The sequence below is a fragment of the Dermacentor andersoni genome, chromosome 6 (genome assembly GCF_023375885.2).
Source record: "Dermacentor andersoni chromosome 6, qqDerAnde1_hic_scaffold, whole genome shotgun sequence".
NCBI classification, from domain to species: Eukaryota; Metazoa; Arthropoda; class Arachnida; order Ixodida; family Ixodidae; genus Dermacentor; species Dermacentor andersoni.
In genome coordinates, this window is record NC_092819.1 from 150519605 (window position 1) to 150541414 (window position 21810).

General features: G+C 49.6%; 1 protein-coding gene across 1 annotated transcript in view; it reads right to left on the bottom strand.

The window, feature by feature from the left end:
* Positions 1-21810, bottom strand: part of LOC126523499 (mitogen-activated protein kinase kinase kinase 7-like) — a 131343-nt gene that overhangs the window by 59650 nt on the left and 49883 nt on the right. The window contains exons 9-10 of the mRNA XM_050172105.3: positions 10626-10753; positions 414-535 (exon numbers count right to left, since the gene is read on the bottom strand). Coding sequence (XP_050028062.2) covers positions 414-535; positions 10626-10753 — 250 coding nt within the window. The remainder of the gene's footprint in view (positions 1-413; positions 536-10625; positions 10754-21810) is intronic.

Genomic DNA, 21810 nt, shown 5'->3' on the forward strand with positions numbered 1-21810 from the left:
GGCCAGCCAAGGCAGGCCACTGGCCAAGATACAGATAATGTAGGCGAGTACCTTGTGGATAATAGATGCGACACAGATAACGGGAAATTGCCTTTGAGATCATCAGGGAGCCAGGGGTGCTGCTGGTTTTCAGCATTCAGGATTCTGAGTCACTTCCAGCGAACAGTAAGGGTGGCATATTTTTAAATTTTGGAATAAAGAATTTCTTCTCTTGCGAGCTCCTTGTGACATCCACTCATATTTAAAATGTAAGATTACACATGGAAGCTGCTTCATATCTATGCTTTCATATTTTACACAGTCCAAGATTACATTTGCAATGGCCATGTGCAGGATGCAAACAATTTTGGAACACAAAGCACAGAATAAGCGCAGCAATAAAAGGACACCACCGTGTGCCACAGCATGATCACCTTCGTGGTGGTGTTTGTAGCTCCGTGCACTACAAGGGAAGTGGCTTGCCGTTGGGAGCCCCACGACGGGTCAGTCCCCAGACCGGCTGGCTCACTCCACTCGTCATTGCCCGGCGACTCAGCTGCACGAACACACACAAAAAACAGTGGTGGCCACTTTTTCACCTTCTAGGAAGCTAGATCGCTACCAATGTGCTGGTTACTACTTGTAAAGGTTTCCCAATTTGCATCTTCCCATATGCATTTCATAAAATATGCTGCTGGGATTTGTTTTGGGGCTAGAAAACCAGGCCCAGCACACATCCCATATACAAATCAGCACACACACACGTGTGTGTATGTGTGTTCGCGCACGTCTATATTCGACTTCCGTTAATTCAACTCCGGTTAATTTCATTTTAAGTACATTCAATCCCAACCAAAGGTCTCGGCCGGCACCAATACATTTACAATCAAATCTCAATATAACGAATCACGCGGGACCGCTGAAAATCATTCGCTATTCTGAAAGGGCGTTACAGTGAAAGCCCCAAAATTGATCATTCCACCCATCAATCCATCAGTTCCTAAGTTGTCACTGTTTGGGCTATCCACGAAAACATTGTTGTTTGCTCTCGGCCCGCACTGTTGCTATTTGCCATAGATTCCACTGCCACGCACCATCGAAGCGCTGTATAATAAGAGTTACGCGCACAAAGCAGACGCTGAGGAAACTACTGACAAAAACGAAGCTCCATGTCACCTCCAAAGCACAACGTATCTTGTTGTTTGTTCGTTTTTGACACGATTGCCATGGACACTGCAATCGTCTCGCTCGAGGCAGGCATCTGAACTATGCCAAAGCGCAGGTGCGCGAAACGAAACTGTCCGAAAAGTGCAAAGTTCGACTGTGTGGCATCCCCGCAAGTACGCAGGATACATTTCTCCGCATGTGTAGCTAGTATAGCTGCAGAAAGAAGCATGAAAGAAAGAGGCGTGTTCAGAAAGAAGAGTGAAAGAAGGAAGAGACGCGCCTCTGTTACTAGGTGACACTTGCCTAGGCAAAGCATGTGCTTGCAAAACTCGATGCATCGTCGCCTCCACAGCAGATTTAAAAAAATTCTCTCCTGCAATTTTTTTTATTGAGCACAGTCTCGTTTTCTGAACCCGTGCACCACGGCATCCGCTTTGTGCGCCTCTCTGTCTGTCTTCCTGTCTGTGTGTGTGTGTGTCTGTCTGTCTCTGTGCATGTGTGTGTGCGTTTCCCCACCTACATGAATCACTAAGGCAGTCCATATTCGAATGGGTAGCACATCGGCCTGCTATGCTGATGCGAAACCAACCTTCGGACCAGCTTGGGTTACCAAGTATGTGGCAGTGTGTGCAGGCATGGCCTCTTCTAGCAGTAACACAGCAGCCTCTTGCATCTCTCCATGCAATGCCCCACCACCGGCATCTCATGAAGTCTTGTGGCAAAGGTGCAATCACGCAATCAAAGCGATTGGCAAAAAGCCTGGCGAGTTGTCTGCTACGGTGAGTCGTCTGCCAAGACTTCATAAGGTGCCAACAGCGGTGCTCCGCAAAGCGTTGCCACGGACTCCTGTGTTCCAGCTAGTAGTGGCCACGCCTGTGCATATGTGCTGCTCTTCAATAAACCTCTTTCACGCTGACATGAGTCACTGTAGATGCGGGACTCTTCGATGCCGACTTGGGTCACTGGGTAAGTGGCAGTAGTTGTGTCCCTCTTCAATAAATGTATTTGACACCAACTTGGGTAACTAGGTGTGTGCCACTGGGAATGTGCCACTCCACAATGACAAAAAAAGATAGCTTAAACCTCTCTGATGCTGAGCGGAATTGAACCCACGTCACAAGCATTCCTCAGGGACAGCAACCCGACACATTAACAGACTGTGCCACAAATGCACTGGGTATATGGTGCTCCTCAATGAATCTCGCCAACCTGGGTCACTAAGTATCTGCCACTGAGTGTTCGCAGGCACCGGCACAGCATTCTTGCCCCGGAGGCCACATGTGGACTTCTCGGCAGCACCGCTAGGTGGCACAGCGAGGACAGAAAGAAGCACAAGAGAGGAGCCTGGTTGCCACATGACGCATTTGTCAGCGTTTGCCATGCATGTCAGCCATGCATTTTGGAGGCCACGCACAGGCTTCGCAGTGGTGTCGAGTGTTCCTGGGGAAGTGGGAAAGAGGAGTCCCACTGCAGTACAGGCCTCGTACGTAACTCGTTTCGACGGTGGCAATACGTTGTGTCGCTATGCTGGTCCAATGCTAAATGCATTGCTGACAACAGTCATCGTAAAATAGGTGCTGCCGTTTTTTGTTTTGTTTTACCATCCGCAACAAGTGGCATCACATGTTCTCGTTGTTCTGGAGAATTGCATGTGTCACACGAAAAACTAGCCAAGTGGTTAGACTAATGTTGGCGACCATCCTGTTTGAGATTGTTGCAGAGTCGCTTGATAAATGGAAAATATCAACATGCTAGGGACCATATGGAGTACAACACAGTTCAATTCTTCATAGGTGAAGTGCTGCCCAAAAGTGATGACTATGAACATTAAGCAAATAAATTTCTATTTTGCGAAGGTAAAGTTTTCTACGCTTGTCTTTTACTTATTGCCCGAATCGGAGGCCTGCTACATTTCTTATTGCTAAAAAATTGGGTGCACATTTTATTAGTACTTTGTTTAGGAGCTCTGATGTCACTTTTCTGTTAGTTTCCCGATTTGAACCCATAAAAAGTGGGTTGCATTCTTTTCGGGGACCTGTTAGGATCTGTGCAAATACTGCCAAACGAATCAGTGGTGTGTACCTGTTGTGCCTCTTGTTTAATTCGACTGGCAGCATAATTCAACCAATTTAGTTGGTCCCATATGTGCAAATTAACGGAAGTTGACTGTATACACTGGGACACCTGCCTCACAAAAAAAAAGAAAATGCACCTTTTATGTTTTCTCGAAGCAGATGTATCCCTGTATGTGAAGTGTCAAATAGCATGGGTGGAGGACACTCGGATGACTACAAATTCACACCAATACACAGCACGACAAAAGATGCAGCCCAGTGGCTGCAACCGCCGTTTTTACTCCTTTAGTGCTGCCGCCATGTGAAAACACTACATAGTAAGCACTAATTTGAGCATCCGTGCATTGCATAGAAATAAAACCATTGTTGTAGTCAGTGTTTTATCTGCGCCCGTTCTTGCCTTTTTTTTATATACTTGTGGTGCTCTCCTGAAAGCCTTAGTAAAGCATGAAAATACTACGGCAAGGGTGAATAACAGCATGGCAATAAAGTAGTAACAGACATGCAGAGTTGTGCTCGCGTTTCGAACTGGCCTAGATAACAGTGTCACTTCAAGGCTTTACAATAACATGTCGTTAAATCAACCCTCGGTTATTTGGAAAATCCAATAATTCAGAGTAGTCCTTTAGTGCCGGCAGGCCGTATGCATTATTTAATGTTATTAAACTCTCATGAATTCGGGCATATTTGCCTGCACATCAGTTAATTCGGACAACCACTAGAGCGCGGCAAACGCGGAGTCATGCAAATCTGCGACACAAAAGAGCACAAGCGGCACCAGCAGCCTATTGAAATGAAGCGCCAGGGTCCATATCCTCATAGTCATCAGCAGTAACCATACGGGAATGACAGAAACGCCGAATGTTTCGTGCCTATTTGTGTGTTCATGCGTTTACCATTGCCATGATATTGTGTTCGCCACACGAGCCTTCAGAACTGAGTAGTTGCCATCCCTGATCGCATTGATAAGGACTGCGGTCTCATCCACAGTAGTTGTGGCAAATGCTGGTTTTGTTTTGATCCAGGGCGTGCGTTGGCCCTACGTGCCTTGTGTAGTTGTCACCCCTGATCACGTCGGTAACAACCATGGTTGCATTCACTGTGGTTGCGGTGAAGAGTAGTTTAATTTTTACTCGAAGCAAGCGTTGGCTGCGTGCCTTCAGACTGCTTAGTCACCATCCCTGATCTCCATGTATAGGTGCTCAGGCTTCGTCCACAGTGGTTGAGAAGGCAGTAGTTCCATTTTGACTAAGTGCAATGCGCACGCAATGTCAGATACATGGTGGAAGCTGTCGAGGATGAATACCAATTCTACAGCAGCCCGCACACTGGCATTAACCTGCGGCTATGCGGTGATGGTCAGGCAATGTGTTGCCGACCAGCTCACTGACGAAAAAATAATTGCTATGAGCGCGCTTTAGTGACAAATAGCTCTACTCAGATGAAAACATGGTTCTTGCACCAGGGCTAAACAGGTCGCACTACAGTGACGCTGCTGGCCCAACCCACTTCGAAGCAGCTTTTGGAGCAGCCAAAAATGCATCCCGGAACTGTAAAATGGATTTTTGGAGCAGATTTCCAAATGCAATTGCGAACTACATTATATGGGGCTTTCACAGTGGGCAATGCTAGTGAAAGCAGCAAGTGGTCACTGGTTCATAAATTGAAACACTCAAAATGAAGCCCCCACCTCCCCCCACTTGATCGCAGTTCTTACCGTGGACAGCAACAAAATGGTGGTGTCCCAAGATGTGTTTAAAGAAGCACAGAAGCACTTGGAAGTGCTATGTGCCTGAATTCGAAAGTGTTTTGAAAACCTTCAGCGTTATCTTGCTCCTATAAATGTATCCTTTAAGATGGAGCACTCTTTTAAAAATGGTACTGCCAGAGGTATGAAATTTTTATTTTTCTCTGTTCTCTATTTCACTGACAACCATCTATTTGAAATACTACGATGGACGACACTGTCGGAGCTTCCGATCGTCATGAAGCTTGATGTGCCTTGTGCACCATCGCGAAGTTCAGATGTACGGTCGAACCCACTTATAACGATACCGGTATTAACAATATATTGATTATAACAATGAGAAGCTGCTTTACTGTTGACTTGTATGTTTTTCATGGTGAAATAACCCGCTTACTACAATGCCCCGATGCCGCATTATCGGTTACAGCGATGAAGTCAGACTGCTGGGTGTCCCAGCCGAAAGGTAGTGAAATGCGAAATCCTTGAAAAGAAAAAAAAAAACGGCCGTGGCTTAGCTTGGTTAAGCCTGGTGATTGCGAAGCAATAGTGTGTTATTCTCGGATCAGCTGGTAGTATGGCTGGTGGTAGTCTTGGGTTATGCTAGTGTTACGGCTTACAGTGAATCATCTAAGAGGAAGTCATCCGTCGAATCCGTGTATGCCGACAAACATTTCCCTCACCAGCGTGCCCATTACAAAATCTTCCAGTATCGATTGGCCGACGGTGCAGTAACACTCCATTTTCTCCGCGTCGTAAGATATGCCCACTCTGACCTTAGCGCCCCTGGTGAGAGGAGCGGGAGTTAGGCCGCCGTTGGTGGCTACCGCCTTGCCTCGTGACGGCGTGAGATGGGGCCCCGTTTTTACACAGCTGGTGTGACGTCACTCTAGGTCACGTGGTGTGACGTCACGCAGCGAGGTCACGCTAAAGGTCAATGGTGCCTACCACCGCCTTGCCACGGAACGGGCTGAAGTGCGACGTAAAGTAGTATTGCTTTGCAATAAAAAGAAGACGAGAAATTCGAGCCACTGCACGATGGGCCGCTGCATCAACAGCAGCCGCGTACTCACTTTCCAGCCGTCTCGGCGCGCCTCCCTCCCGTCGCCCTTCCACCCTTCCTATGGGCTGCACCCATAGCTCTACGCCGCCCCACCCTCCAAAACAAGAGTGGACCGTGCCAAGTGCACCGCTCACAGATTGCTCGCAGAATACTCGCATGCTGCTCGCTGGCTCCTCATTCAGCACAGTTCTGCAAACAGCTTAAGCACTCGCATTTGTCTTTGTTGGTTACGTAATCGTTCCCGGCCACGTGGTTTCTCAGCCTCGTTTGACCTTCCACCGAAACGGAAGATGGCTGATCCCCCACTTTATCATCGGCAATGCACGTAAGTGCTTCTAAACAATGAGGCGATTGCCGCGGACGTGCTTGTGTCAGATAATGACGGCGACGACAGCAGCGATGATGCAGTAGGGCAGGCTGCCTCAACGTTGTCCTCACAGGAGGGCCAGCAGATCGATTCAGTCCCTCCGGGGCTTCGTTTTCACTAGCAACCTTCCACTGCACTGCGTGGAACACCTGGATGTTTTGGAGAAGGATGTTGGCAAGCTTCACATAAAGCATGCAAAGGGTTTTTTCGTGCAAGCCAGACGCTTGTGGCGATCTCGCCTCAGCGTTTCTTCTGGATTTCTCAAGCTGACAGGCTGCCGCAGCAGCCTTCTTTAAATTTTTTAAAAGGACCCTTTTGGGGCCACCAAAGTGATGCCTCGGTGATGCTTGCATATCACTTGCCACCCGTGACCCCTCTTTGAAGTTGTTATAGCAGCGCGATTCTTTAACGCCGACAGCCACGGCTTGTTACATGCAATCAGAGCGCCCAGGCAGCAGTTAAACGAGTGAACACAATCAGTAGCCAGATGGAGGAAGGTGGTGGGGAGGCACACTCGCCTCCCCACTATTATAGTTTTCCCACAACAGCTCTGCCATCCCCCTATTTTGATTTTTTTATGCAACCCGGTCATAACAATTTTCAGTTATAACAATGGAATTTTGTGGCACTTGAGTATTGTTATAAGGGGGTTCGCCGACTGTGCAAGCATACCCTTTGACTGTGCACATGTCACACTATCAGACTGGGCTGTGATTAGCGAATTAAGTTTCGAGCTTTTTGCCTACACACGACCTTTCACCATTCTGTCCAGTAAGCGCAAAAACAAACTTGACAAAAGCATTCACGGTAGTGGCTGGCATGTCACCCGTGCGCCCAATCTCAGCTTCTGGCCACCAATCTAGCCTGTGAAATCATGCCCAATCAGCGAAGCTGTTTACTGGTCTGAACATATTGTTACCAAGCACAGCCAGAGATGAAGCTGAGGACAGTACAGAAGACGACAACGCTTGCTGATGTCACGCCGACTGGCTCTTGTACGCAAGTGAATTTTTTGTAACTACCATGTAAATATATTTGAACCTCTCTTCTTTGCGTAAGAATACTGGAGGCCATCTCGCTTCGACGACGTGCCCACCACCACGTCAGCCGGCAGCAAAGTTTTGTCACGGCGATACACGATACTGCAAGGCTTAACCAGTGGCGCTTCATCAGCATTCAGTGGCGAAAGTTGCTGCCTGGTGCCGAGTTGACCAAAATCTTGGTAGCGGCTGTATGCCATTCTTACGCCATGAAACTGCCATGCCAAAAAAGGAGCGGTAAGTGACAAATTGATTAGCGGAAAATTTGTTCACGGCCGCCATGTCTGCGCCACTGTGCGCGTTACTTTAAAGAAATCGAGCGAGGCACCATACAGCGTCCGAAACTATGGTGAACGCTTCATATTGGTCATACAGCATCGCAAGATGTGGCTCAGTGGCAGCATGTTCGCTTGCTGCTGCGAGAAAATCGAGTTTGCCCCCCTGCCTAAGCAACCCCCACGCGTAGGAGTGCAAGGTATTGAATATACAGTGAAACCTTGTTAAACCGTAGTTGGCCGGAGCTTGGAAAAAGTATGTACTAAACGGTAGTACTGCTTAATCGAAATAGCATGAGATTGCCCACTTACCTGTCAAAAACAGAACTCGCAGAGAGTGCGATGAAAGGGCAAAAACATGCAGTATTTATTGACTTCGCGCGACAACAGTCTTATTTTAGTTTGATGTCGCGGCGGCCTAGCAGCGATGACAGCGGCCTCAAACTTACTGAAGCTGCGAGCCAGCTTTTCAGCCCGCCCCCTCTTCTCAGCAAACACTCGCATGGCAGATTCCTCATTGGCGTTGCATATTCTCAGTTCACGGGCGCGGTAGTGGTACAGAAGTCGCGGGGCGCCTTTTTCATCGTGGGGCGCTGTTCTTGTCGTGATGACTGCATTTATGAGGCTGATGTAACATGCAGCTTCTGCCACTGTCAGGCCTGAATCATCCGTGCTGTCGGTTTCCGTGTCGTCCTCATCACTGTCGTTAGGCGACACGTCGGCAACAGAGGCAACAATGGCGAAAAGTCGAACCTCGCAGGCGACGTCTCTTCGCGGTCGCAGGAGCGCTCCCGAGCAACTTCTTCGTATCGCAAATGCCACACACCATAGTCAACGATACATCGCTGTCACATGCCAGGGCCGATTTTTTTCGTGCCACGTTCGATTGCACGAGCTATGTCCAATTTTTCTTCTATGCTGCGCACCCGGTGTTTTTAATCTGAGCTTCGGCATGACGTGCGTCTTTGCTTGCACGACACCAAAATGATGTTGATGTGCATGGCTTCACGGGCAAACACACAGGGTGCTTGGAGGTTGTTGTTCCGATCTCCGAGGCTTCCTGTTCTGACGGGCCACCCGATGGGGACGACGACCGCCTTGATTGCGCGACAAAAAGTGGAAACACTACGTGTTAACCGATACGTACGCAGTAACCTGGTAATGTTTATACGGATACAAAACGCATTATGTTCAATGGCCGCTGAGTCGGGAATTCTACTTTACTACTTTTAAAACGAAATTACTGTTTAAGCGGGTACAGTTTGTGATGTGTGGTGCACGACATGGTGCGGTGATCAGGACGGTCAGGAGCAGACGACAAGGAGTGTGCGCGCCGAGGCGAATTCCGTGCTGGAAGGAGAAAAACGACAACGCCGAAGAGCGTCTGGCACGTGAATGCGCGACGCAAGAAAAGCAACTAAAGGAAGAAAAGCCAACCAATTAGGAAAGACCACGGGGCGTCAGGCAGCCAATCGGAGAATGCCTAATTGGACAGAGAGAAGAAAAAGTGTGGTGCGCTGGCAGAAGGGGGAGACGCAGGGGAGACGCCGGGAGAGTTCCAGGAAGCGACGCCAGGAGGAGGTCAACCACCGGACCGGGAGTTGAAGACGGGCCGTCGGGTTCCGGACCCGAGCCACCAGGGCTTCACCTGACTGGGGCCTCCTGCCAGCCCGTTCCTGTGCGTCGCCCGTCTACCCGAGCGTGCCGCCAGCTGCTCAAGGCCGGTGAGCTTCTGCGCCCGTGGGCAGGACGAGACCAGTCGGACTACGGGCCCGAGTTCTACACCAGGTGCCCGGCCAGAACGCCGCCCCCGTCTGTCGTGCTGCCTGCTTCCCGAGGCCGGCGTTCGAGCTTCTGTGCCCGTGGGCAGGACGTGAGTAGTCGGGCTACAGGCCCGAGCTCTACACCCAGCTGCCCGGCCAGAACGCGGCCGCAGCCGTGTGCTCGTGCCACCAAGCCGCCTGCTTTACCTCTCCAAGCCAGAGCTGGCTCCAAGCTAGAGCGGTCAACCATCCCACATCCTGACCTTTGGTGAGACCGGCGCAACTCCTATGGTCAACTTGCCGCCACGTCTCCGCGTCAAGACTGTTATGCGTCCCTGCCGTCATGGCAAGCCCGGACTCGCGCACTAGTTAACTTCATATAGCCCCAAGTGTGTTTCTTACTGCCGTTATGTCTATTTGAGTGTTTCTTTTGTGTTTTCTATTTTATTCTATTTGTTTTAAGCCTTTTCTTTAGTTCCATTAAAAGTTTGTGTGTGTGTTCGAAACCAATGGCTTTGTCCTCAATTGGGTTCTCGGAGGCTCCGTCTAAGAGAACCGTCAGAACCTTTGATTGCACGAACATTTGTCCCCATATTTGGGCATCACACAGTTTAACGAGGTTTTACTATAGACAGAAACCTCAGTACGATCCCTTGACTCAGCCCACCGCGGAACTAATACAGCCGCTAGTCCACGCCATGCCACTTTAGATGGTGCGGTAAAATGGCCCTTGAGGGCATAGATCCATTTCTTGAAAGTGTGAGCAACCCTTTTGGTACAGAGTGGGCACAGATATGCCATATTTTGCTGAAATGTAGTAGGATGTAGCAGAGTTCGCTTCTCGGTATAGTTTGGTGCAATTGGTGTAGCAGTAGCATTGCTGCGCCCCAAAGGAAGAGCGCTAAACAGTCACGAGATTACAAAAATTGCCACTTCTGCACTTATCTTGTGCAAAATAAAAGCAAGGGTTACGAATTTATTCCGTAAATAAAGGCAGATTGGCGTAGCAAGCATTTATTTATTATTTTCTTGATGCCTTCGATAATTCAACATTTGGTTAACTCAGACATTATTTTTTTTTTCAGTCCAGCAAAATCCAATGTAACGATGTTCTACTGCGCTACCAGAAGCATGACTTTTGGCTAGACCTACCATCATTCCGCTGCGGTGCTGGATATGTGAGAGGTATGTCAGCTCCTGGAACAAAGGCTGCCAAGTGGTCCATGGTCTTCTCCACCTCGGCCATGGGAGGCCGCTGCTCGGCATGTTTGGACCAGCAGCTGTGAAAAGCATAACGCTCAGGCACACAATATCTCGGCAAGGCCAGAAAAACAAGTGGTAGCACAATACCAGTTGCCCTGATACAGTCCCACGAAAATGTACAAGGCGTATTAAAGACCGTTTCTACTGTTAATGTCCTGTGGGACAGGTGAAACAAGTTTTCAAGGAAATATCATTTTATCGTGATTAGCAAGCTTTGGGAACTACCTTTCTATTTAGCCGCTTTCCCGCCAAGTGGAAGGGTCACTCGGTCACCTATGGTATAATGCAGTGGCTCACAAATAGGGGTGCATAACAATATTCAGGGGGGTGCGCAAAGCCCTTGCAATCTCGCCGTAAATGAAACCTACGTCAAAGTCTCAAAGTCGACAGTACGCTGTGCGGCTACCTATCACAGTGTTACACAGGCACTTGCTACCATGCAAATCAAAGGCGAAACCATTACCATCATCGCTGCTGCTGCTGCTGCTCCTATAATGCAGTACCGACTGGCCATACAATGCCCAGTGTACATCAAGAACACTTCCTCTTGGTATTGTTGGCAAGATACATGTAGACGATATTGTTACACTAACATCTGGCATGATGCGCACTCTATGCCATCGTAATGTCGAGGTTACGAGGGTACCAAGATAGTTTCCTGAAGTCTGGGGCTTGCAAAAATTTATGGCTTACTGCAATGTGTTTTGTGCAGTGAAGTGCTTGCACAAAGCGCTGCCATGCCAACCGAACTAGCTTGCCACCTCCAAAAGCAGCACCCAGACTATCAAGACAAGGACCTCGACTTCGTTGCAGTTCAAAAACGGAAGCTGGTGTACCAGACACTGGATACCCCAAGAAAAGTAAGATCACATCATTAACCGGTTATATCAGAGGCCACCAATTACCCTTGCTTTGTTCGCTGATTGGCAGAGGCAGATTTGCTAGTTTCTCATATGCTGTGACTCTGACAGTCGGCATATTACAAGGTGCAGAACTGCAAAACTACACTTTGGTAAATGGATGTTTTTCTTTTTTAGTTCTTTATGTATCGTTGTTAGCCCCGCTGTGTGCCATTGTCAATATTCCTGCAGTCTGTTTTATTTCATGTTGCCACGTTCGACACAAGCCATTCTCGTAGATTTTACTGCATGAAACTTACTTTTTGTTCAAGCTGCCAAGCTCTCCAGTGGTAGTAAAAGCTAGCTACAACCTTAGCTACCACATAGCAAAGAATACGAAGCCACACATCATCTGCAAAATGCTGATCGTGCTCTGCATGAAAGGAGCTGGCGGCACCATCATTGGGAATGGGCACGTGAAATAAATAATGGAAAAAACACCATGCTCGAATGACACAGTTCCGTGAAGAGTGAGAGAGACTGCGTCTCATGTGCAAACCCCGATAACTGAAAAGCTGAAATCTGCCGTTTGGTTTTCGCTTGCCGTAGATGAGAGCTGCGACATATTAAAGGAACTGAGCCAAGAGCTAGCGAGCGTAATGCAACATGTTGTCAATGTTGTGGGCAGCATCATAGCAAGGCCTAAGGCCAGCTGCCTTTTCAAAGTGCTTCATGAAAGGATGGGTTCAAAACATCGGCACCTGCTCTTACAGATGGAGCTGCATTGGCTGTCACACGTAAAAGTGCTGGGTAGAGACCTCCAGGATGAAGTGAGCATTTTTTTCAAGCAGAAGACAAGGAGCTTCTGTAAGAAACTTGAAGGTTGGCTGGATCGGGTTGGAAGACAAAGCTATCCTCTGTTTAAATTGCTGAGTGACTTTGCAACATCACGGACACTACCAGCAGCTAACAAAGAGACAGTAGCGACATATTTGAGCCCACTTAGGCACCACTCAATGAGTTATTTGTCAAAGTCCGCTCCAGACACATCGCTTGTGGCCCCTTACAGCAGATGTAAGTTGCTTCAGTAATGAAAATGTTGATGGTGAAAATGAGCTGATAGAGTTTCTAGAAAATGCTGAAATGAAAGCATTGCTTGCTACCGTGGACCTCGAAACATTTGGTCACAGATAGCTGGAATATTTTCCCCTGCTCTACGAGGAAGCTGTAAAAATGTTCTTACAGTTTGCAACAACATATGAATGTGAACATGCATTTTCGAGACTTGCTTGTTTGACAAGCAACCAATAATTTGGACACTGATAATTCGAACCGGCATGATTATTCAGACAGCTCCACAGCACCACCACTGGCCCCAAAGACAACGCACAAGAACGACCAAAATTTTGGACACCTTAAAGCGCATCATGCGATAATTCAAACTCCAACTGTGCGACCATGTGCTAATCTGGCCACCGAGTCGAGCAGAGATAGCGATATTTTCATTTTGATACGTCGCCAGCATGGTCATTGGCCATGTTGCTGGCATCTTGAAACGAAAACTAGTGAAGGTTAGTCAATCTAGTAATCGCTGACTATGCCTAAACTACAGGACAGGCCAAGCCATGAAGTCGTAAAAGCTGCATTTGGGATTTGTGCGATTTGGTATCCGAGTTCTGTTCTGCTCTTATCATCCACAGTTCATGGGCGGCTTGTCCCACCAGTAACGCATGTGTAGCGTCATTTTCACCACTGACGAGGCGCAAGAGGTGTGAAAAGGGATAGCATAATATACAATGCTCGAAAGTTGCAGCTTCGGATAATCTAAGACAAAGGCAAGTGTATCTGCACATAGCAACGCATGGACAAACTTAAACTTGGCCATATTCTCGGACGGTCACTATCAAATATACTTTCACTTTCATGATATTGATACATGCATATTGCATGTTTCTTGTGGCCGATGCACGCGGGCACCCTGATGAAGACGACAAACGCTCTCTGGCTCTCAAGCTGTCGGCTGAACTGGCCAGCACTGCAGTTACCTTTCGTAAATATACTTTGTAAATAGTTTTCAGTCTTAATCCTTTGTTCGTGTAACATTTTGGTGGAGGGTACCATTCCCCGTCCTCGCCACGGCGCTCCACAGCGGCCGCACCGTCCTGCTTTCCACTATGGCTCCCGGTGACGACACCTCGTCTCCTTCTACTCCTGCGACCCCAACAACAACATACATTACGGTTACCGATCCCCGCGATCCTGGCATATTCTCCAGCCAAGATAATGTCGACGTTGAGGGCTGGCTCAACTTGTATGAGCGTGTTAGCCAAAACAACCGCTGGGACCCTACCATTATGCTAGCCAATGTCCTATTCTACTTGGGCAGAACTCCTTGTGTCTGGTTCCGGACACAGGAGGAGGAGATCTCTAGCTGGGATGCTTTCAAGGAGAAGCTCGTCAACCTCTTTGGAAATCCCACCGGTCAGCAGCTGGCTGCTAGAAAAGAGCTTGCTACCCGAGTTCAGTCTTATATTGAATCATATGTCTCGTACATACAAGACGTGCTCACTCTTTGCCAGAAAGTCGACGAGAAAATGGCCGAGGTTGACAAAGTCGGCCACATACTCAAAGGGACGACACCTTCAACTTGTTCGTCTTCAACAATGTGTCCACCATCGACGTCATTGTCAAAGAATGCCGCCGCTTTGAGCTTGCCAAAAGCCACTGCGTCATTCCACAGTTCTCCCGGCTCCCTAACGCAGCTGCAACATTGTCTTGCGTTGACCTTACTGCTTCACCACCCTTAAATGAGCATGTCACACATATTGTTTGTCGCGAACTCGAGGCTACAAGTCCTGCGCCATTCCATTCATGCCCACTTGAACCCACCATTGACCAACCAGCTCCAGCGATCTTTCTCATTGAGACAGTTGTAAGGCAAGAATTTGCGAACCTAGGTTTTCCTGCTGCCTGCTCCGTCTCCCGACCTGACACCCGACTGGTGCCAGCTGCTAACGGCGATCTGTATTCTCACGGCGATCTGTATTCCCCTCCCAGATACCGCAACCTTGCCGAGTGGAGAACTCCGGACGACAAGCCCACTTGCTTCCGTTCCCTCTGCACTGGCCACATCGCTTGCCACTGCCACACCTCCTGGACGTCGCCATGTTCGAACTCCTTTTCCCCATCTCCTCGCCCATATGCCGACCCGCGCCGTTACTCGCCTCACCATATTGCCACGACCAACTTGGTGACATTTAAGTTGCGCGCCCTTTGCATTGGGCACCGTGCACGCCGTACAGTGGTGGTGTTCAGCAACCATAGGCAGCGATCTTCGTGGCACGGGCAGCCAGTTGGACTCGGCTCGCATGCGCCACGCGCACGAGGTGTCACGCGAGGCGAAGAGGAAGACGGTTCGAGCCCAGTTTGAGAACGCGACTGCCGCGGATATTCTTCACGACCGCAGTGACTTTTACTAGTGGGCACAAGTTCGCCTTTAATAAATATCGTTCTTTTACTAACATCGTTACAATATGCCTCCTACCTCTGACGTATTCGTCGATGTCAGTCATCCTGCTCACTCACCGTTCCCTCAGCGCCGTTGGTCCCCGTCGCCTCAGCCACGCCACTATTCGTCACCGACCAATTATGGACCATCCCTGACGGAAAACTAGACCATGCAGCTCCTGGAGGTAGTGCTGCATTATCTTCGTCATGTCAAAATCCTCCATTGATGCTCCCAACGAACCAGAACTTACTTGATGTTCACGTCGACGGTGTCCCTCTGGCGGCGTTAATAGATACTGGAGCCCAGGTGTTCATAATGAGTTGTAACCTCCGTCATCGACTGAAGAAAGTTCTCACGCTTCCTACTACTGAAGCCGTATGCATGGCTGATGGCAGCACTGTTGACGTCACAGGAATGTGTACTTCCCGTTTAAGTATTGCCAGCCGCCACGTTCCTGTTCTTTTTACAGTGCTGAACAATTATCCCCGTGACCTAATCCTCGGACTCAACTTTCTCACAGAGCATTCAGTTTTGATCGACTGTTCTGGCTGTACCCTTTCCCTCGAACTTCCTCTACTCGCGCATATTCGTGCCAAACTGCCGAACAACTTTAGTATGACCGCCTTCGTCCGCCTGTCGCCTAAAGCCTTGACTTTCGTTGATTTGCTATCCTCTTTTCCTGTGCCCAATGGTGACTGTGTCGCCACACCTGTTCCTGATGTCCTTTTGATGCGCAATACTACTGTGCTCCGCTCTGTCGTCACCGTCACTGATAACCGGACATGCCTCCCTGTCGTTAATTTTGGCCTGACAAAGGAAGTTCTACCCAAAGCCATATCAGTTGCAACGCTCCATGCTATCGGAGATGACAACGTCACGACGTTTTCCGTAGACGTCTGCTCAGATTCTTCACCATGTCCCATGGATGCTATTTGCCCTGACACAACATTTCGTCCTATGATTGCTGCGGACCTATTGCCTGAACAAGCAGCAGCTCTGTGTCGCCTTTTGGCTTCCTACCATGACATATTCGACCTCAGCAATCGCCAATTGGGCCAGACTTCAATTGTTAAGCATAACATAAATACTGGTGATGCCAGTTCAATTCATCGCTGGCCATATCGAGTTTCTGCTTCAGAGCGTAAGGTTATTCAAGATGAAGTGAACAAGATGCTTGCCAAAGGCAGTGTTGAACCTTCGTAGAGCCCTTGGGCGTTGCCCGTGGTGCTTGTTAAAAAGAAAGATGGCACATAGCGTTTCTGCGTAGATTATTGTCATTTAAACCGCATTACCAAGAAAGGCATCTACCCCTTGCCTCGCATTGACGACGCCCTCGATTGTCTCCACGGTGCCAACTACTTTTCATCAACAGACCTGCGGTCTGGTTATTGGCAGATTTCTGCGGATGAAATAGACCAAGAGAAGACCGTGTTCATCACTCCTGATGGTCTATATATCAATTCAAAGTTATGCCATGTGGTCTAGGCAATGCCCCAGCAACATTCAAACGTATAATGGACTCTGCTTCAAGGGTTCAAATGGTCAACATGCCTCTGCTACCTAGACGACGTTCTCGTATTTTCGGCTACATTTGAGACACACCTTGAGCGCTTATCAGCTGTTCGTCAAGTCTTTCACGAGGCTGGGCTCCAACTAAATTCCTCGAAGTGTCACTGTGGTCGTCGGCAGATTACAGTGCTGGGCCACCTCGTCGATGCCTCCGGTATTCAACCAGACCTGGAAAAAATTCATGCTGTCACGTCTTTTCCTGCACTTCAGTCTGCCAAAGACGTCCAAAGTTTTGTAGGACTCTGCTCCTACTTCCGACGCTTCGTTATAGACTTCGCAGTGATTGCCCGGCCTCCTATTGATCTTCTGAAGAAGGACATGCCGTTTATATTGTCACGCGCTAACACAGGAGTAAGTGACAGTACGAGCAGCCAGAGACGAAAAATGCCAAGCACTAAGCGACGGTTCTCCAGCTTGCGCGGGATCCTTGACCTCGTCGTCTTCTTCGCCGTTTTGCTGGGCACGCAATGCTGAATGGTCGCTGGCTCATAACACCAGGTGGCATTATTCCCCCTCCCTATGAAGCATCGACTCGATGCTCAAACACAAGACGTACACGAAAAGTACGCACATTAGGTAAGACATTAAAAAAAAGGGGAAAACGCGCTAGCACACATACGGGCATGCACACGAGGAAAAAAAAATTGGGTTCTGTCGTCGGGAACAAAAAAAGAGAAAAAAAAAACACTTCGCAGTTCTTTGGAGGACGACGCGACGATAGCAAAAAACAAAAGTTTGTTTCACCGGTAGACTTAACATCACCGTGCAAAATACGGCTTGAGGCGGACGACATGTACAGTCTCTGCGCGTGGTAAACGGCGCTTGGGCGATGGTAGGTCTCCGTCCGGAACCACTTCATAATTCACGTCGCTTACACGCCTTAGTACCGTGTATGGTCCGAAGTACTTGCTCAGGAGCTTCTCGCTGAGGCCTCGCCGTCTAATGGGGGTCCAAACCCAAACTTGGTCACCAGGCTCATAGGTAACTTGTCGATGGTGGAGATTGTACCTTATGGCATCGGTACACTGCTGCTGTCGTATGTGGACACGGGCCAGTTGACGGGCTTCCTCGGCACGCTGAATGTACTCCTCGACGTCAGGAGCTAACTGGTCGAGCTGATCGATGTCTTCATATGGAATCATGGCGTCGAGCATAGTTTGAACATCTCGACCATAAACGAGGCGAAACGGCGTAAATCGGCGTAGTTTCCTGTGTGGCAGTGTTGTACGCAAACGTTACGTACGGCAGGATTTCGTCCCACGTTTTGTGCTGCACATCGACGTACATAGAGAGCATGTCTGCCAGTGTTTTGTTTAGTCTTTCTGTCAAACCATTAGTCTGAGGGTGGTATGCAGTGGTCTTTCGATGACTCGTGTAACTCAACTTGAAGATGTCGTCCAGAAGCTTCGCCGTAAATGCCGTCCCTCGGTCAGTGATGATGAATGATGGTGCGCCATGCCGAAGCACAATGTGATGCATAAAAAACTGGGCAACTTCAGATGCTGTCCCGCGTGGTAGTGCCTTCGTCTCAGCGTAACGCGTGAAGTAGTCAGTTGCGACAATGATCCACTTATTGCCGGAAGAAGACAAGGGAAATGGTCCAAGAAGGTCCATTCCGACTTGATCAAACGGCGTACGCGGAGGCTCGATGGGTCGTAGAAGGCCTGCAGGCTTGAAGGGTGGTGACTTTCGGCGCTGGCATTCACGGCATCCTTTCACGTAGCGTTTGACGCAAGCAGTCAGTCTAGGCCAGTAGTACAGTTGCCGTACCCTGTCCAGAGTCCTTGAGGAACCCAAGTGACCAGATGTTGGCTCGTCGTGGCAGGCTAATAGAATGTTGTCGCGAAGGGCTTGAGGCACTACTAGAAGATGTGGTTTGTCGCCGGCACCTGTGTTTCTTTTGTATAAGATGCCCTCTCGAAGGCAAAATGATGACAACCGTCGCGAAAGTGGGCGAGGAATGGACGCGATGCTGCCTTCTAAGTGATCAATTATGGGCCTTAACTCAGCGTCCGATCGTTGTGTAGCGAGCAGGTCCGGTCTGCTGAGGGCTCCCAGGAAGGCGCTGTCATCTGCCTCGTCAGGATTCGGAGATTCAACAGGTGCTCTTGATAGCGTGTCAGCATCTTCATGTTTCCTACCTGACTTGTATACGATGGTGATGTTAAATTCCTGGAGTCGCAGACTCCAACGTGCCAATCGTCCAGAAGGGTCTCGGAGGTTGGTCAACCAGCACAAAGCGTGATGATCGGTCACAACTTTAAATGGCCGCCCGTAGAGATACGGCCTAAACTTTGTAGTAGCCCAAATAACCGCGAGGCACTCCTTCTCTGTGGTGGAATAATTGGACTCTGATCGTGACAGAGTGCGGCTCGCGTAGGCGATAACTCGTTCAGTTCCGTCTTGCCATTGCACCAGGATAGCTCCAAGACCGATATTGCTGGCGTCAGTGCGTACTTCTGTGTCAGCATCCTCATCAAAATGACCGAGCACAGGAGGAGAAGACAATCGATGTTGTAGCTCCGCAAAGGCAGTCTGTTGTTCATCAGTCCAGAGGAATGGCACGTCGTCACGAGTAAGGCTAAATAGCGGCTCTGCAATCTTCGAAAAATTTTCAATGAAGCGTCGATAATAGGCACACAGCCCCAAAAACCGTCGGACACTTTTCTTGTCGGTTGGAGTGGGAAAAGCAGCTACGGCATCAGTCTTCTCGGGATCGGGCCGAACACCTGCCGCGCTCACGACGTGACCAAGGAACTTCAGTTCCTCGTAACCGAAATGGCATTTCTCTGGCTTGAGTGTAAGCTCAGCCAATCGAATGGCTTCGAGTACATTCCGAAGGCGTCGAAGGTGCTCGTCAAAAGTCTCCGAAAAGATAACGACATCATCGAGATAGACGAGGCAGCTTTTCCATTTGAGGTCAGCGAGAACGGTATCCATTATTCGCTGGAATGTGGCTGGCGCGGAACAGAGGCCGAAAGGGAGTACTCTAAATTCGTAAAGGCCGTCCGGAGTCACAAACGCAGTTTTCTCGCGGTCCCGCTCATCTACTTCAATTTGCCAGTAGCCACTTTTCAGATCGATAGAGGAGAAATACTTCGCGCGCCCCAATCTATCCAGAGAATCGTCGACACGAGGCAACGGGTACACGTCTTTCTTTGTGACGTTGTTTAGCTTCCGGTAGTCCACACAAAACCGAAGCGTGCCATCTTTCTTTTTAACGAGAACGACTGGCGATGACCAGGGACTGCATGAAGGCTGTATTACGCCGTCTTGAAGCATTTCCTTCACCTGCGTTTCAATCGCATGTCGTTCTGTCGGGGAAACACGATAAGGCTGTTGCCTTATGGGGGGCACGTCGTCATAGGTGATGATACGGTGTTTCGTAATCGACGTTTGACGTATCTTCGACGACCGTGCAAAGCAAGAGTGGAACTCGAGCAACAGCTCGCGTAGGGGTTGTTTGTTCTCTTCAGGAAGCGTTGGACTAATGTCGACGTTGCGTATAGGTGGTTCAGCATTGTCGATTGCCTCGGAAACAAAACACTCAGTGACATCGGCGATCGGGTCGGCGTAGGCGATGACAGTACCGGGGAAAAGGTGCCGGTGTTCGTAGCTGAAGTTCGTGACAAGAACCTCACAGTGGCCATCATGGAGATCAATAAGGCTTCTTGCTACGCAAACACCTTGAGAAAGCAGGAGAGAGTGATTGCTTTCTGCGACCGCTTCACCGTATAAAAGTCTGTCACATGCCACCTGAACCACGACACTTGCACGTGGTGGTAACGTGACAGCGTCGTCGATGACACGAAGAGGTGCTCGAGGGTGGATGGTGTTGGTCGTCGCTGCGGCGCTCTTTGTCGAGAAAGTGACGAGGCGTTCTCGAATGTCAATGATAGCTCCGTGCTCCCTGAGAAAGTCCATACCGATGATTAGGTCTCGAGAACACTGAGGGAGAATGCTTAAGCTGGCAACAAACGTGGAGCCGCGAATCTGTATTCTTGCCGTGCACATGCCGAGTGGGGTGATGATGTGCCCGCCAGCTGTACGAACTGGCGTTTGATTCCAAGGCGTCGTCACTTTCTTCAGAAGGGTGGCCAGTTTTTCGCTGATTATAGAATAATCCGCTCCAGTGTCCACTAAAGCAGTCAATTCACGACCGTCGAGCAGTACAGGAATGTCCAAGGAAATTCTTTTTCTGTAATCAGCGGGTGCTGTCGTCGTCGGTGTATCGTCGGTCCGTGTACGCGTCAGTAGGGGTCCTTGAGTACGTCCAGACTGAGCGGCCTCGCCCCCGAAGGCCGCTGTGGTTAGTTTTCCCGGCGCGGGCTGGGCGACCGACCCCGCACCACGCTCGAATACGTACGGCGAGTCGGAGAAAACCACCGCGGCGGAGGGGAGCGTGACTGGTGTCGAGTTGATGGGGATCTGCACTGCTGGGCAACGTATTGTTCAATTTCAGGAGGACGCTGGCCGAACCTAGGTCGCGGCGAGTTTGCTGAAAATCCGTGTAGTCCGAGCTCTCGATAGGAGCACTGTCGGTAGACGTGCCCAGCTTCGCCACAGTGAAAGCAAAGGGGACGGCGATCAGGTGCCCGCCACACGTCTGATTTCCTTGGGGCCTGTCGGTGGTCCTGGTAATATGAGGCCGCTTGGACGGGCTGTAGCATGGCCGGGCACGCGGTGCGAAGCGGGGAGGGAGGTGGGGCAGGTTGCCTCAAAGCTTGCGCATACGACATACGGGAGCTGTCAGTTCTTAGCGGTCGAGCTTCTGTGTTGAAGGGTGGTTCTCTTAGCGCTTGCTGGACTTCGTCACGGAGAACGCTGGACAAGGAGTTGAGCGTCGGCTGTGAGGGTACCGACAGCTTCTGGAGTTCTTCGCGGATTACGGAGCGAATGAGCTCTCGAAAGAAATCGACGTGGCCCCCGAGAGCTCCGAAGAAGTCCGTAGGTGAGGCAGCGTTCACTTGGCGTTCGTATGATGGTGCCCGCTGCCGAAGCGTCTGTTCCATAGTGACGGCCTCGGAAAGAAATTCTGACACAGTCTTGGGAGGACTGCGCACGAGACTGCCGAACAGCTGCTCTTCCACTCCGCGCATCAGGTACCGCACCTTCTTTTCTTCCGACATGCTGGGGTCGGCTCGTCGAAAGAGACGCG